This window comes from Anomaloglossus baeobatrachus, chromosome 1, assembly GCF_048569485.1.
Source record: "Anomaloglossus baeobatrachus isolate aAnoBae1 chromosome 1, aAnoBae1.hap1, whole genome shotgun sequence".
Lineage (NCBI taxonomy): Eukaryota > Metazoa > Chordata > Amphibia > Anura > Aromobatidae > Anomaloglossus > Anomaloglossus baeobatrachus.
This window is the reverse complement of record NC_134353.1, coordinates 549,627,288-549,642,731: the sequence shown is the minus strand read 5'-3', so window position 1 is coordinate 549,642,731 and position 15,444 is coordinate 549,627,288. Positions and strand designations below refer to the sequence as shown.

Here is a 15,444-nt window from a genome sequence, read left to right as displayed (position 1 = left end):
TTGCAGGTATAATCACAGCAAAAGGTGGCACTACAAAGTATTAACGTAAAGGGGCCGAATAATATTGCACGCCCCAATTTTCAGTTTATTATTCTTTATAAAAGTTTAAAATAAGCAAGAAATTTCATTCAAGTTCACAATTGTGTCCCACTTGTTGTTTCTTCACCATAACATTATTTTTATCTTTATGTTTGAAGCCTGAAATGTGGGAAAAGGTTGAAAAATTCAAATGGGTCAAATACTTTCACAAGGCACTGTGTATATATATATATAGATATATATATATTTATTTTTTTTTAAACTCGCTCCACAAAATTTCCCCCTTATATGTGTGCAATTAGCTGCGAAAGGCATACATAGGTACCAATTAATGTAGCTCACTTTGCAAAGTAGATTTTACTTTGGCTAGATTCTTAAAGAGTGCGAGACATTGAAAACACTGGAATACAATTTATAACAAATAAGAACCCCTTGCTTTAATCATAAAATAGATTAAAAAAGGAAAAAAAAACTCCAGTATATTTTCCCTTCAACTTTGTTTATTGATGTACTAAACATGGAAAAAATACAAAGGATTCAAACACAAAATAAAAACACATACAGCCTGTTAAATACTCAACAGAATATATATTATCTTTAACAGATGAGTTATGGTCATACAGTACAAGTTCAAAGCAAACACCAGTCTCACATTTTACCGAGTGCTCTGAAAAACACTGCAAAGTGAGGAATAATTTCCATGCTCTTTTACCAAAGCTAGATATATTTTAATAGTATGATTGGAAATCTGGATTCCAATACTACAAACCATACGTATAGATCTGTATATAAATATATATGAAATATTTTTCTTTAAGCAGCCATAAGAACCTGTGAAAATGTCCGTGCCATAGTTTATAGCAAACTCTTAAGAGAACAGAAGATTGGGAAGCCAGAAAAGGAGCATGAAAACTTGCCTTAACACTTTGTCACACACTTTTACAGTATATGTACTGAACTACCAGAAATAATAAAAAAAAGAAATTGCAGATGCAATTCATAAATGTAATGCATAAGCACACACTGCTCAGCCTTAGAGGAAGCATTTACATTTGTGCAAAAAAAAAGAAAAAGAAAAAAAGAAAAAAAAAATTTGCTTCATACCTGTAGAAGGCACCTAACTATTCAGTTAATTGAGAACCCCACTATTACTTTCATATTTAACAACCATCACAATCTTTCTTAAGTGGTTTATGAATAATGTGAACTGGATTTCCCAAAGCATATACAAAATTAATTCAGTTACTTTTATACAATATACATAAATTAATCACAAAAGTGCACACAAATTGTATCCAGACTCCATCAGATACAAATCATAAAGAGCAACAAAAGAAAATTTCAAGTTCTCAGGACCAACATAAAAATATGGTGCTTAAGTAACAATATAGTTACGATACATACACAACTAAAAATACAGATACAAAAATGTCTTTAACGTCACTTTGCCTAACAAAATAACCAAAAGTTTAGTGAACATAAAGCTGAGACCCAGCAGCAAAAAAGATGTGTACAATCTACCAGCAATCCTCCAGAAAGCTGCAGACATCATGGCTAGGTTTCATTTTCCTCTACTCTTAAATGATTATAGGAGAATATGTACAATACATAAAAGCTCAGGTGCTAGCTTGAAACAGAATCACAATTCTTAAAGGACAAAATTGTGCCACTTGTAGGTTGGCAATGCCAACATTTCTTACACAAAATTTTAAATTATTTAAATAAAACTAAATAAAAAAAAATATATATTCAAACAAGACTGCAAGTACATCACTAAACACCATGAGCTCCTTCTGAAGGGAATGCTTTAGGAAGAACAGATTTTTTTCCCCAAAAATCTTTCCACTATTTAATTGTTCTTATCAGCTCATTTATACTTAGATTTTTTTTACCCCATTAGTTTGAAAATTACAAACTGATGTAAGCAATTGCAGAATAACCAGGATGACTAACAGGAAAATTACATTATTAGAACCAAGCAAGAGCAATTTTTTGATCCTTAATACAAAAACGTTAACAAAAAGTAAAAGGGAATTAAAAAACGCACCCCTTTTATGTCACTTTCATTCCCAACCAGAAGTAGGGCAGTATCCTTCTCTCCAAAAATACTGATCACACACAAATATCCTGGCAAGTTTTAAAAGCTCACAAGGTTGTTATATGAAGTAGATTTTGCAAAGTATTCAAGTCAAAATAGTTTGTTCCAGGACCAGTAAAAAGTTTGTTCAAATTTTTTTATTTTACTTTTTTATAAAAATAGATGCTTTTTCTCATTTGAAACCCACATCAAAGAGGTCATTTTCTCTTTGGCAAGGTACTACTTTATGAAAAGTCCGCAGTAATCTTACAATAGGCTTTATTAGAACGGAGGCCACCCTTGCCCCTAAACCAAAATAATAGTTACAACATAAAGCTTTATACTTTACAAAGGAAAAAATATATATAAAATAACTTTTCATTAACACTGAGAAATGTATTACAGAATGAAAGAAAAAAAAATATTAGAACACAAAGCTTTTTTTATCCTCAAACACAGGATCACAATAATGTAAAAACAAAATAACGTTCTTCCCATTGCAAAAATAGTAAAAAGCCCCACTTAAAGGCATTAGAATGCAATGGGACAGGTAAAAACCCTGTTACCTAACGTCCATATTCAAACATAAAAGATAAGAAATTCAACGACTAGTAATAACAAAATCTCACAAATGTTAAGGTTGCTAAACCGTAGCTAACTTTGCCTACCTCACCCCCACACACTGAGTAAGAACTATCAAAGTAGAAAGTTTCTCAACTTGCCTTTGATGCTTGTGTGTGTTAACAGGAGTGAGGTTAACTTGTTAAGCTTTGTGCGTTTTGCTCGTTTTGAAAGACACCTGCAAAACTCTGTCACCAAGGCGGTACCCATTAAGACTGGCAATCGCCATTGCCGCCTCATCGTAGTTTGTCATAGTCACAAAACCAAAGCCCTTGCATTTGTTTGTGTTGAAGTCACGGATGACTTTAACGTTGGTGACAGCTCCAAAGGGTCCAAACATCTGCCACAAGATGCTCTCATCCGCGTCGGGTGCCAAGTTGTACACAAATATGCACCATCCAGTGCCTGCATGTCCAGGGAAGTTTATACCAGCTAAACTGGTCATACCATCGATGGTCACTGGCGAGAATCTACTAAAAAATAAACAAAGCAAAAGACAAGCAGTTAGCAATGGTAACCAGTATAAGTAGGAAGCTTAAAAAAAAAAAACCAAAACACATTTAATAAACATGCAAACAAAAAAAAATCTACTGCTCATGCAAAACATTGTCACACATTCGAACACAAGTGCAGAAATGATGGTACAGAGAATTTACAAATAAAAAATAATTGGGTAGAAGGTATGCCAAATGGAAATAAATGATAAAATGCCAAACACAGAAGCTGTAGGTTCCCAGCTATGAGAAAACACTTAGTTTATAACCTAAGATGCATTCCCTTACTTTAGAAATGAATAGTTCTCATCTGTATACCATTAACATTTATGAAGCTTAGAGGCAATTCTGGTCTATATATAGAGAAGGACTTTGGTGTTCGTACCAAACACGGGGACTTTACTAAAAAGATCAAAGTTCAAGTGCTTTACATATGCAAACCACTAGAGTTCCGTTTATGGCTTACTTTATGCAAGTGGAGAGCTGAATTACACAATTTGTGACTTTCATTGGGGCTCAGGTCAAGTTTGGGCGTGGAACAGAACTTTAAAGTCCGGGTGAACCGCATTTCAAAGGGTCAGCTCATCTATAGTCAAACACTAGAAGGCCAAGTTAGTTATATTAAATACAGTTTTAGACTATTTTACAACAATACAATAGGGACATTTTTGAATAATTAAAGGGCAGTCTTAAATGAAAGATTTGTATTCCAATAAATATATTTTATGTTCTATCCAAATATCTTGATTATTGTATCATAAAAATTATTAAATGTCTGATTTTCACATACACATGTTCATTTTTTACAATAAATTTTTCACCTAACTATAAGCAATATATGTAGGAGTCTGAGTCGGTGCAAGAGAAATTGAGGAGTCGGAGTCGAAGGTTTGGTTTACAGACTCCACAGCCCTGGTCAGGACCTCTGGCAGTGCCAGACGTCAATGATTAATCACCACCTATTCATTGAGCAGAACCTTCATAAAATGCTCTGTCCGATGGGTGAGAATTGTTCCTGGTGTCACGCATCCTGTCACTCTGATCAGTACAGAGGGAGAGGACTACTTGGAAAGGCATCCTGATCGTTTAGGGTAGTCGATATGAGCATTGGGTTAGTAAAATTAATGGTGCACATGCGAAAGTAATCCATATTGTAATAATGGCTAGATATGTACAAACTGACTTACAATCTCTGCTATAGCTAGTGGGTCACCTGCAGATAAGTGCAGCCATCTGCTCAGGATAAACGCTAGATTGTTTATGCATAACTCCTCAGATTTGGGTGTTAGGAAGGTGGATATAAATCAGTACAGCCCTCAAGCAGATATTTAGCTTCAGCCATCCTACACAAGTGTGGGTTGAAACAGCTTCTATATGCGCTTAGCTACATTATATTTTGGGAACACGAAGAAGCCATTAAAGTGAACCTGTCAGGTGCAAAATGTACCCAGAGCTACGAGCAGCTCTGGGTGCATATTTCTAATCCCTGCCTAACTGTCCCAGGCTGTAGAGGTATAGATAAAGAGATAATTGAAAAGTATTTCTTAAAATCCTTCATGATATGCTAATGAGCGCAGGGACTAGTCACAATGGCTTGATTTTTCCCCCAGACTAGTCCGCCCTGTTAGCATGCTAGCACACCCACAGGGGTGTACTAACATGCTATTCAATACCCATTGCCCAGCATCATCAGTGGTGACGCACATACCTGTGTCCATTGTCACCGCCTCAGACGCCAGGCTTAAGGACAGTGTGCATGACCAGAAGTCCTGGAACTTATGTGCACTAGACCTCTCTGAAGCTAGGACACGCACACCCGGCTACATAGTGCGCATGACCGGAAGTGATGATGGTGTATTGCAGACAGATATTCACAGAAAGGATACTTCTGTGACTTCTCTCTTGCATGCATCATCAGCCCGTACTCGATCCACGATCAGGGCTGTCCCTACGGGACAAATCCTGAGGGTCAGGAGAGTATGCTCCACGGACCAAAGATTTGAGACACAGGCTGAGGACCTTAAGGAACGTTTTTTTACAACGGGGTTATAGTAAACGCAACATCAAAAAAAGCTAAGGGCTAGACATACCCGGAGAGAGCAGCTCCTCTTTAAGCCGACTCCCCTAGAGACCACCGAGAATGTGCTGAGGTTTATTTCCACATTTAATTGTAAATGGGATCAGATGAGGGACTCCCTGTCCAGGCATTGGTCGGTGTTGCAAACGGACCCGTGTCTGGCGGGGATTATCCCAAAACCGCCCTTGATGACATCTCGAAGAGGGAAAAACCTCGAGGACATGTTGGTGGATAGCCACTATGTGGCAAAACCAAGTAATCCATTTATTACCTCTGGGGCAATGTCGGCGAGGGGTGGTTGCTTTCCTTGTGGGGAGTGCCTGGCCTGTAAGGAAGGAAACATCATTAGGGATGTTGGATTTAGCTCCGTTGTCGGCAAAAAAACATTTAAAATCTTGAGACTTATCTCCTGCAGTAGCACACACATCATCTACTTGGCAACCTGTCCATGCCAAAAGATGTACGTTGGATTGACATCACGGCAATTTCGGACAAGGATAAGAGAACATGTCCGTGATATTTACAACTCTAAACAATGTCTGGATGTGTCCCTCCTCAGAACTCTCCCACGACACTTTCACAATTATCAAAAGTGTGATCCTTCGGGACTGAAGGTCAGAGGGATTGATATTTTACATTGTGGCATCTGGGGGGGTGATCTAAAGAGGCAGTTGGCCCAATTGGAGTGCCGTTGGATAGTCACTCTGGGCACTATGGCCCCTATGGGGCTTAATGAAAAACTTAGTTTCTCTTCTTTCTTATAAAACCTTTTGATGGGAGCTGCCCCTTTTGGATGCCTAGATCTACTTGGTGAATTATCATGTGATCTGTTTACGGTATATGAATGTGATTAAAGAATTGGATTTTCGGTGATGTAGTGGTCATCTTTTTGTATAAAATCATGGTGATGGTTTAAATGTAATGTTCTATGCAGTGTGGTCCTATGACTCATTTTAATTGTGCTGTTTTTATGTTTATTGTTTTAATTGTAATTTCCATATACATTCTCCTCATCTATATTATGGATATGCTGGTGACGATTATAAAGTGGTGACCGATGTATAAGAAGATATATACTTCCATCTAACAACGATTGTACAATAATCATCTCATTATGCTGGGAGCTGTGATGGACAGTGATACAGAAACAGATGAAGCATGAATTTTTGATCTTTGAAGCCTGATATACTATACGGTCTTGTTAAATGCGTCTTGTGTCTACATGCCTTAATTTATATGAGCACGATGTCGAATGCATTTATATTGCTTCAATGTCTGTTAGTGGGTGGTGACTCATCTATACTGGGGGGTGGATCTCTATATATATTTGATATTATGACCACCTGTTAATGGTTTAATTAAGTCATTATGTGTGTGTTCTGTGGTGAACATAGAGGTGGCCCGTGCTTTCTGCGCTGTGTGCGCTTTTTTCTTCCCCCTCATATATGTCTAAATGAGTCAGATACCTCACGTGTGCATTATGTTTACACTGGTCCCTGTGACAACACTTCCCGTGGGTGTTTGCTGCTGCTGCCGCGCAGGATGTGACTTCCGGGTGTCGCTCTGCGGCCTCAGTAGCCCCGATGCACATGTCGAGTGACGTCACTGAGGGAATTCCCTCTGACGTGCACGTCGGGTGTGAGGGCCGCCGTGCGGCGACGCAACTTCCGGGCCTCCCGTCCTGCGCGCATGCGCTGCTATGTCAGCATCGCAGACACGTGGAATACGTCCCCAGCAATCACGGCCATATGCGGATATAAAATGGGGAGCATGCAGTGAGCACATCCATTCGCCTGCACCCCGCTGATTAAGCTTTTGCGACATGTGCGTCCGGGTTGAAGGATAGTCTCTCACCCACCTCTGAGCCACCATTGGTAGGCCCTTTATGTACCATGGGTAAGTTTGGAATGTTTCTCCTTACATTGTGATTGTCTGATCCTATGGTGCATTTCAAATATACTTCTGATAGTGTTTGTACTTTGTTACTTAGCCCTATGGGGTAATGATGGGACAAATCATGGTGGTTCTTTGATGGGTGGGTGTGTAGGAATCCACCTTACCTCATGTATGTAACTTATGGAAAATGAATTTTAATGGTCTATGGTTGTTTACAATAAAATTTAATATTTTTTATAATTGAATGAGTCACCTACACGTGTTTTTTACACAAAGTATATAGCTAAGTTTGGGAGTATATTCCATGATATCAGTCTACATGGGGATTATTACATAATCTATGATGAAAATGCAGTATTGTACTTTTCCCTTTCTGTCTATGTTCTATATGATAATGACCGGAAGTGCCAGGCATTCTGATCATGCGCACTGACCCAAAACTCTGCGTCTGAGGCGGTGACAATGGACACAGGTACGTGATTCATTGCTAATGACGCTGGGCAATAGGCATTGAATAGCATGCCCCTGTAGGCGTGCCAACATGCTAAGACGGCAGACTATTCGAGGGGGGGGGGGGGGAATCAGACCCTTGCGACTAGTCCTTGCACTCATTAGCATATCAAAGGATCTTTAGAAATACTTTTTTCAAAGAACTCTTTATGCATGTTACTAGATACTGGGAAAGTTAGGCATGGATTAGAAATATGCACCCAGAACTGCTCTGGGTGCATATTGGACCTATGGAGCCTCATTTTCATGTTCCATAGCTTTACATTGTAAAAGCCACTTATGGGTCAAGCAGAACAGTGTGACCTGGAGAGTCCAAAGAGCAGTGAGGTCACAGAAGCAGAACACAATGGCACTGGACACCAAAGAGCGGTGATAGGCAAGTGTATTAAACCTTTTATCCAATTAAAATAAAAAAAATAAATCTTACACTTCCCTCCTGTTCCAGCGCTCGCGCCCCTGGGCTTACGTGAGGTTGTGACGTCACAAGCCCCGCACCTCATCACTGCCGGCTTGGCTCTCCCCACCTTCAGACGTATGCGTAACAAACGTCTACAAAAATTTTTTTTCCAGGTGCTAACTTTTTTTTGAATGGATTCAGGGTACAGAATACAAAAATCCCATTACTTTTGCTGAATTGAGTATTTTTTGATATATTGGTCATCACCAAAAATAATGCATTACCACTAATTAGAGATGAGCGAACCGGTCGCGGTTCGGCTCGAGGTCGGTTCGCCGAACGGAGGTCCCGTTCGAGTTCGGTTCGTCGAACCGAACTCGAACCGCATAGGAAACAATGGGAGGCATTCACAAACACATAAAAACACCTAGAAAACACCCTCAAAGGTGTCCAAAAGGTGACAAACAACTCACAACACAACACATGGGAAAGTGACAAGGACATATACTCATGCGAAAACAAAAGAGCTGGACAAGAAAAAAGAGGACACACAGATATAGGCATGGCACGCCCTTCTAAAATCATGTAAAACACCGAAAGGTGACTCCAAGCTGAGTCTCCCTTTTTTCCAAAAATTGGGCCCCACACACACCCACCCATTCAGTGGCAGCACTTGTGCCCTAGTTGCAAACAGGATGTTTTGATTTGCATCAAGCACATTCAAAAATACGCCATAATTAACTGTCCCCAGGATGACACCGGGGTAGGCAGCAAAGTCTTTCCTGATCCCAGCTCTGTTCATCTTGGATCATTTTTAAAAATCACAGCAAGCAAGGGTTACTTCAAGCGGAGTCTCCCTTTTTTCCAAAAATTGTGCCCCACACACACCCACCCATTCAGTGGCAGCACTTGTGCCCTAGTTGCAAACAGGATGTTTTGATTTGCATCAAGCACATTCCAAATCCACAAGCATTTACTCTCCCCAGGATGACACAGGGGTAGTAAATTCCTTCTGGATCCATGACTTGTTCATTTTGATGAACGTTAGTCTGTCCACATTGTCACTGGACAGACGCGTGCGCTTATCTGTCAGCACACACCCAGCAGCACTGAAGACACGTTCAGAGACAACGCTGGCAGCTGGACACGACAAAATCTCCAAGGCGTAAGTGGCGAGCTCTGGCCATTTTTCAAGATTTGAAGCCCAAAATGAGCAAGGCTCCATTTGCAAAGTCATGGCATCGATGTTCATTTGGAGATACTCCTGTATCATCCTCTCCAGCCGTTGACTATGTGTTAGACTTGTTGTCTCTGTTGGCCTTGCAAAGGAGGGTCTAAAAAAAGTATGAAAAGATTCCATAAAATTGCTGTTACCAGCACCAGATACAGTGCTACTGGTACGGGTAGACTGTTGAAGATGACGAGACCGTCCCATGTTTGTCAAGTTACAACTGGGAGATTCACTCCCTGCACCTGCACGGTTGTTTGGTGGAAAAGCCGAGCTAAGATCGAGTAACAGCTTCTGCTGATACTCCTGCATACGTGCGTCCCTTTCTATAGCTGGAATTATGTCACAAAATTTGGACTCGTACCGGGGATCTAATAGTGTGGCAAACCAGTAGTCATCATCACTTCTAATTTTGACAATACGAGGGTCATGTTGGAGGTAGTGCAGCAAGAAGGCACTCATGTGTCTTGCGCAGCCATGCGGACCAAGTCCACGCTGTGTTTGTGGCATAGAGGTGCTAACCGTTCTTTCTTCCTCTGACATCTCCCCCCAACCTCTTTCAACTGAAATTTGACCAAGGTCTCCCTCATCCGCTGAGTCTTCCATGTCCATGGACAGTTCGTCCTCCATTTCTTCATGTTCTCCTGCACCTTCCTCAACATTTCGCCTGCTACCATGCACCCTTGTTGATCCCTGTCCCCCATGGTCCCATGCCTGCCGCGTTGGTGATGATGAACGTCTGGACCTTGGTGATGTTGTTGTGTCTTGCGCATATGAATCTTCCTGTAGTTCCTCCCCTTCCTGTTGTCCCACCCCCTGACTCCGAATAGTGTTTAGCGTGTGCTCCAGCATGTAAATGACTGGAATTGTCATGCTGATAATGGCATTGTCAGCGCTAAACATATTCGTCGCCATGTCGAAACTGTGCAGAAGGGTGCATAGGTCCTTGATCTGAGACCACTCCATCAGGGTGATCTGCCCCACCTCTGCATCTCGTTGGCCCAGGCTATAAGTCATGACGTATTGCACCAGGGCTCGGCGGTGCTGCCACAGTCGCTGTAACATGTGGAGAGTCGAATTCCAGCGTGTCGGCACATCGCATTTCAGGTGATGAACCGGCAGGCCAAAAGACTTCTGGAGCGATGCAAGTCGCTCAGCTGTGGCGCTTGAACGGCGGAAGTGAGCAGACAGTTTTCGTGCCCTGGTCAGAAGGCCATCTAGGCCGGGATAGTGTGTTAAAAATTGCTGGACAACAAGGTTCAACACGTGAGCCATACAAGGTACGTGTGTCACCTTGCCCAGGCGAAGGGCCGCACCCAGGTTTGCAGCATTGTCGCACACGGCCTTACCAGGCTGCAGGTTGAGTGGAGACAACCATTTATTAAACTCGGACCGCAGAGCTGACCACAACTCCTCAGCTGTGTGACTCTTATTCCCAAGACATGTCAAGCTAAAGACCGCCTGATGCCGTTGCGCTCTGCTGCCAGCATAAGTAATGAGGGGTGCGTGATTCCTTCTGCGCAGTGAGAACGCTGGTGGCCTGACCAGGCAGGCTTCGGGCGGAGGTGGAGGACCCAGATGAGGTGGAGGAGGCAGAAGCAGTGGCGGAACTTGGAGACACAGAGGATTGACACACAAGTTGAGGGGACGGCAAGACTTGTGCAGCAGACCCTTCACCATCTATCACCATAGTTACCCAGTGCCCAGTCAGCGACATGCAACGTCCCTGTCCATGCCTACTGGTCCAAGTATCGGTGGTGAAATGCACCCGTTCATACACAGAGTTTCTCAAGGAAGCGGTGATGTTGTGTGCGACATGCTGGTGTAGCGCGGGCACACCTTTCTTAGAGAAGTAGTGGCGACTGGGCATCTGGTACTGGGGCACAGCGACAGACATAAGGTCTCTAAAATCCTGTGTGTCCACCAGGCGGAAAGGCAGCATTTCGGTAGCCAAGAGCTTACAGAGGGATAAAGTCAACTTCTTAGCTTTGTCATGGGTCGCAGGAAATGGCCTTTTATTTGTCCACATCTGAGGGACAGAGATCTGGCTGCTGTGTGTAGACGGTGTTGAGTAGGGTGTCCCTGGAAAAATGAAGCTTTGTGAGGAAAGTGCAGGCGTAGACATGATGTTGCCTTCATCCAACGTTGGTGCTATCGATGTCTGAGAGAGCTGTACACACGCACTTGTTTCCCCTTCCAAACCAACTGACGACCTACCAAGCAAACTGCCTGTTGCGGTTACAGTGGTGGAAGTTGTGCGTGGAAAACCAGGTGTGACAGCTGTCCCCACAGTCCTAGAAGATGAAGAGCGCGCGGATGCACTGGAAGGGGCAGGCGGTGGATGGTTCGCTCCGCTAGGCCGCATTGCAGCACGGTGAGCTTCCCACTGGGACCTATGATATTTATTCATGTGACGATTCATGGAAGAAGTTGTCAAACTGCTGAGGTTTTGACCTCTACTAACAGAATCACGACAAATTTTACACATCACATAATTTGGGCGATCTTTTTCTATGTCAAAAAAGGACCAGGCTAGGCAAGGCTTAGAGGCCATGCGACCTGCTGAGCTCCCCCCGACTAGTGCTTAGAGGCAGAGTGGTGGCTGATGATGCAGTTGTAGACGTGCTACCAGTGCTCCGACTCTGTCCAGGAAGGCGCAAGGTAACTTCGTCGTCTGTTGCATCCTCCTCCACCGCCTCTGTTGACCTCCTCGAGTGCCTGACTGTGGGTTGACAGTAGGTGGGATCTAGAATTTCCTCATCAATTGTTGTATTTGCACTCCTCTCACTCTCAGACCGAGCCTCTTCTTGCCCTGACCGAATATTTAAGTGGTCATCACAATCTGGTATCTGCGTCTCATCGTCATCAGTATGTTCCTCATTGTCTATAACCACAGGTGTTACAGTTTGTGAAAAAGGGTCAACATTTTGCTCAGAAACTTGGTCCTCACGGCCTGAATCAGAGTCACAAAAGGTTCTGGGCATCACTGCAGACCATTTCCTGGTCTGTATTCACTGTAGCTTGAGAGCAGACCTCTGATTCCCAGGCTATAGTGTGACTGAACAGCTCTGCAGACTCAACCATCTCACTTCCACCATACTGTGCAGGGCTGATGGAGACTTTAGAGCTGGGAGAAAGCAAGTTTGATTGGGATGACAACTCAGAGGACTGTTGTTTTTTGGATGCGGTAGTTGAGGTGGCTGAGAGGGCACTTGTTGGACCACTTGAGATCCATTCAAGCATTTTCCTTTTTTGGCCATCATCTACCTTTGTTCCTGTTCGTGTCCGTAAAAAAGGGAGCACATCGGATTGTCCACGGTAAGTAGTAGACATCTTACTTTTGCTGGAAGATGGTCTATCTTCAGCAGATGTTAATGGAGCTTTGCCACCTTCCCCACGGACAAACCCTTTTTTTCCTTTTCCAACACGCCTCTTCCCCTTTCCACCAGCATCTGTCATTTTGCCACTCATGTTGATTGCGACAAGATTGTGCACTTAAAATGTGGTAGTAAAAATTGAGAGGTGGTGTAGATTGCAGCGGTGGTCTAGCTTTATTAACAGCAGAATAATAAAGAATAATTATCCCCGACAATGCAACTACGGCCCTTAAACTGGCAGCATAAATTGCTAGTATAATGGCTTAGTAACAATGAGTTTGAGTGTGCAATGCAGGCAGAGGTGCTGCAAATATCTTTGCACTTGTGGGATGATACAGAAGTCCAACAGCCACGTTTAGGATGCCACTAAGTTCACTCAGTGTTTGCTAGTATAATGGCTTAGTCACAATGAGTTGGAGTGTGCAAAGGGCAGGTGGGTACAGTGGCAGGGTTGTGGGTCTCTGGGTAGAGGAAAGTAAGCCTGCCTTTCTATCCCTCCTAATGGGGAAATGCAGCGAGGAAATCCCTGACCCTAGCTACACAGACGCTGTCATCTTGTGTAGCTGTTAAACTCTGTTTTAAACTCTGTCACCTATGGCTCTGACCCTGCCGGTATGAGCCCTTAAAAGGACTGATAGAAAGTGCTATCCCTAAGCTGTCCAGCGCTGTGTATGGAGCGTATACAGCAGTATCGGCGATAGGAGCTGCGCCAGTGATGGCTGACACCAAGGACGCAGAAGGCAGATAATGGCGTGCTGGAGGAAAATGTCCGGTTTTATAATGCAGGGACATGTGACATGGACATCCTATCACACATGCCATTGCTTCTCTGGCTAAAAGTCCACTTAGCTGTGTGTGTGTCTGGGATTGGCTGACATGCTGGCCCACCCCACTACACGCGCGCGCTTAGGGAAGGAAGACAAGGAAAAAAAAAAAAAAAAAAGGCGATCGCCATTATACATACAGCAGTGATCTGAATCCCGCACACTATACACTGAAATGTCATAATAGTGTGAGTCACAGAGTGACTTACACTATTACAGCGGAAAGCCAGCTAGGAATTAGCTGTTTTTTTTGCTGCTAGAACCGTTCTCGAACGTATCTAGAACTATCGAACTTTAGCAAAAAAGCTCGAGTTCTAGTTCTTTCTAGAACAGCCCCAAAATCACTCGAGCCGCGAACTGGAGAACCTCGAACCGCGCTCAACTCTACCACTAATGCAACTTGTGTATGATAACAAATGCAATATCTTTTGGTCTGTCTTTTGACTAACAATGTAAGATAATGAAAAACACTATATAATTATTTTGTATTTCAATTTGTAGGCCTAAAATGCTATAAAAGCGACTTTTTAAAGCCAGAATTCTACTGTGAATTTGCTGAGGAAAGTGTCAACCCTGTCTTGCATTAAGCATATAAAATGCATGTAAAAATTATGACTTCATCAAGAAAAAGCCTGCATCAACAATTCTATATCTGAGGAGAGTACATTGTTGAAAAACAGAAATATCAGACATTGCTCCAATATAAGCCAGGTATACACTGTAATGCACACAGTATGGAGACCAGGAGGAGTGTTGGGCTCCACATATGGTTTTTGCAAGACGTGTGGAGGGCTTACAGCAGTGGACAAAAAAAGTTTAAACTTTGGTGTGCCAACGGTATGTAGAGAACTGGAAAACCATGACAATTGTTATTTTTGTATTGTAAAACTTTAAGGCATTAATAGATACAAGAAACCTAGGTTGCATTATCCTGATTTGAAATCAGCAAGACCACCTTTTCCACATGGCAAGGACCTTTCCATACCAGTGTTTGCTGACTACCTACGGTCAGACTATGAGGAGAGGCTGGGATTGGAGGGCACGGCAGGTATTAGCAGTAGAAGGGAATTTGAGGGAAGCTTTTTGAGGCCTCAATTATTAAACAAAAGAAACTCAATTTGAGACTTAAATCTGTAGAAAGATATCTAAACTTTTTCGAGTCCAGACCTAATGAACGAAATATTATAAAGGAGGGCAGAAATTAAAATTACAGCCTATTGGTCAAGAGAAGAGAGGCTTCTCCCATATTTCAACCAAGAGGAAGAACTTGTATACTGCAATATCATCCCATGAATTATAATTCAAATGGGACTAATTGAATATCGACCAGAAGACTGGTCCCTTTTTATAGACCGCTCCAGTAGCAGCTTGAAATGTGTTCTCTTGCAAAATGGTAACAGTTATGTGTTCTCTTCCCATTGCTCAGTCAACAAACTCAAATAATATTAAAAAGTAAAAATCATATTAAAGAAAATCTGTTATGAACATCAGTGGCCGATTTGTGTTGATCTGAAGATGGTGAACGTCTTGTTTAAACAGCAATCTGGATACACAAAATATCCATGGCTTTATGTGCCCCTGGAATAGCAGGACAAAGCAAGATCAATGGACAAAAGTGTCATGGCCTACAAGGGGGAAAAAAAAAAAAAAAAATATTGTTGGAGCTGCAAATGCCAACAAACTAATGGTGGACAAGAACAAAATCATCATTCCACTGCTTCATATTAAGCTAGGGTAATTGAAGCAATTTGTTAGGAATTTGGACAAATCGGGTAATTGCTTTAAGTACATTTGTAGATCATTCCCTAGACTGAGCATGGAATAACTAAAATCAGCAATTTTTAATGGTCCTTATAATCGTAAACTCGCTAACTATTCTAATTTTACCACGTGCATGAATGACA

At 42.2% G+C, this 15,444-nt stretch overlaps 1 protein-coding gene across 8 annotated transcripts in view; it reads right to left on the bottom strand.

The window, feature by feature from the left end:
• Positions 1 to 519: 519 nt before the first annotated feature.
• ELAVL2 (ELAV like RNA binding protein 2) overlaps positions 520 to 15,444 on the bottom strand; it is a 261,383-nt gene continuing 246,458 nt past the window's right edge. For 3 of the 8 annotated variants that reach the window (XM_075316784.1, XM_075316763.1, XM_075316762.1), the window contains one exon: positions 520 to 3,210. In XM_075316784.1, coding sequence (XP_075172899.1) covers positions 2,880 to 3,210 — 331 coding nt within the window. In that variant the 3' untranslated portion in view covers positions 520 to 2,879. Of the gene's footprint in view, positions 3,211 to 5,579; positions 5,634 to 15,444 lie in introns of all 8 variants that reach the window. The other 5 variants (XM_075316754.1, XM_075316739.1, XM_075316780.1 and 2 more) reach the window with 3 other exon arrangements.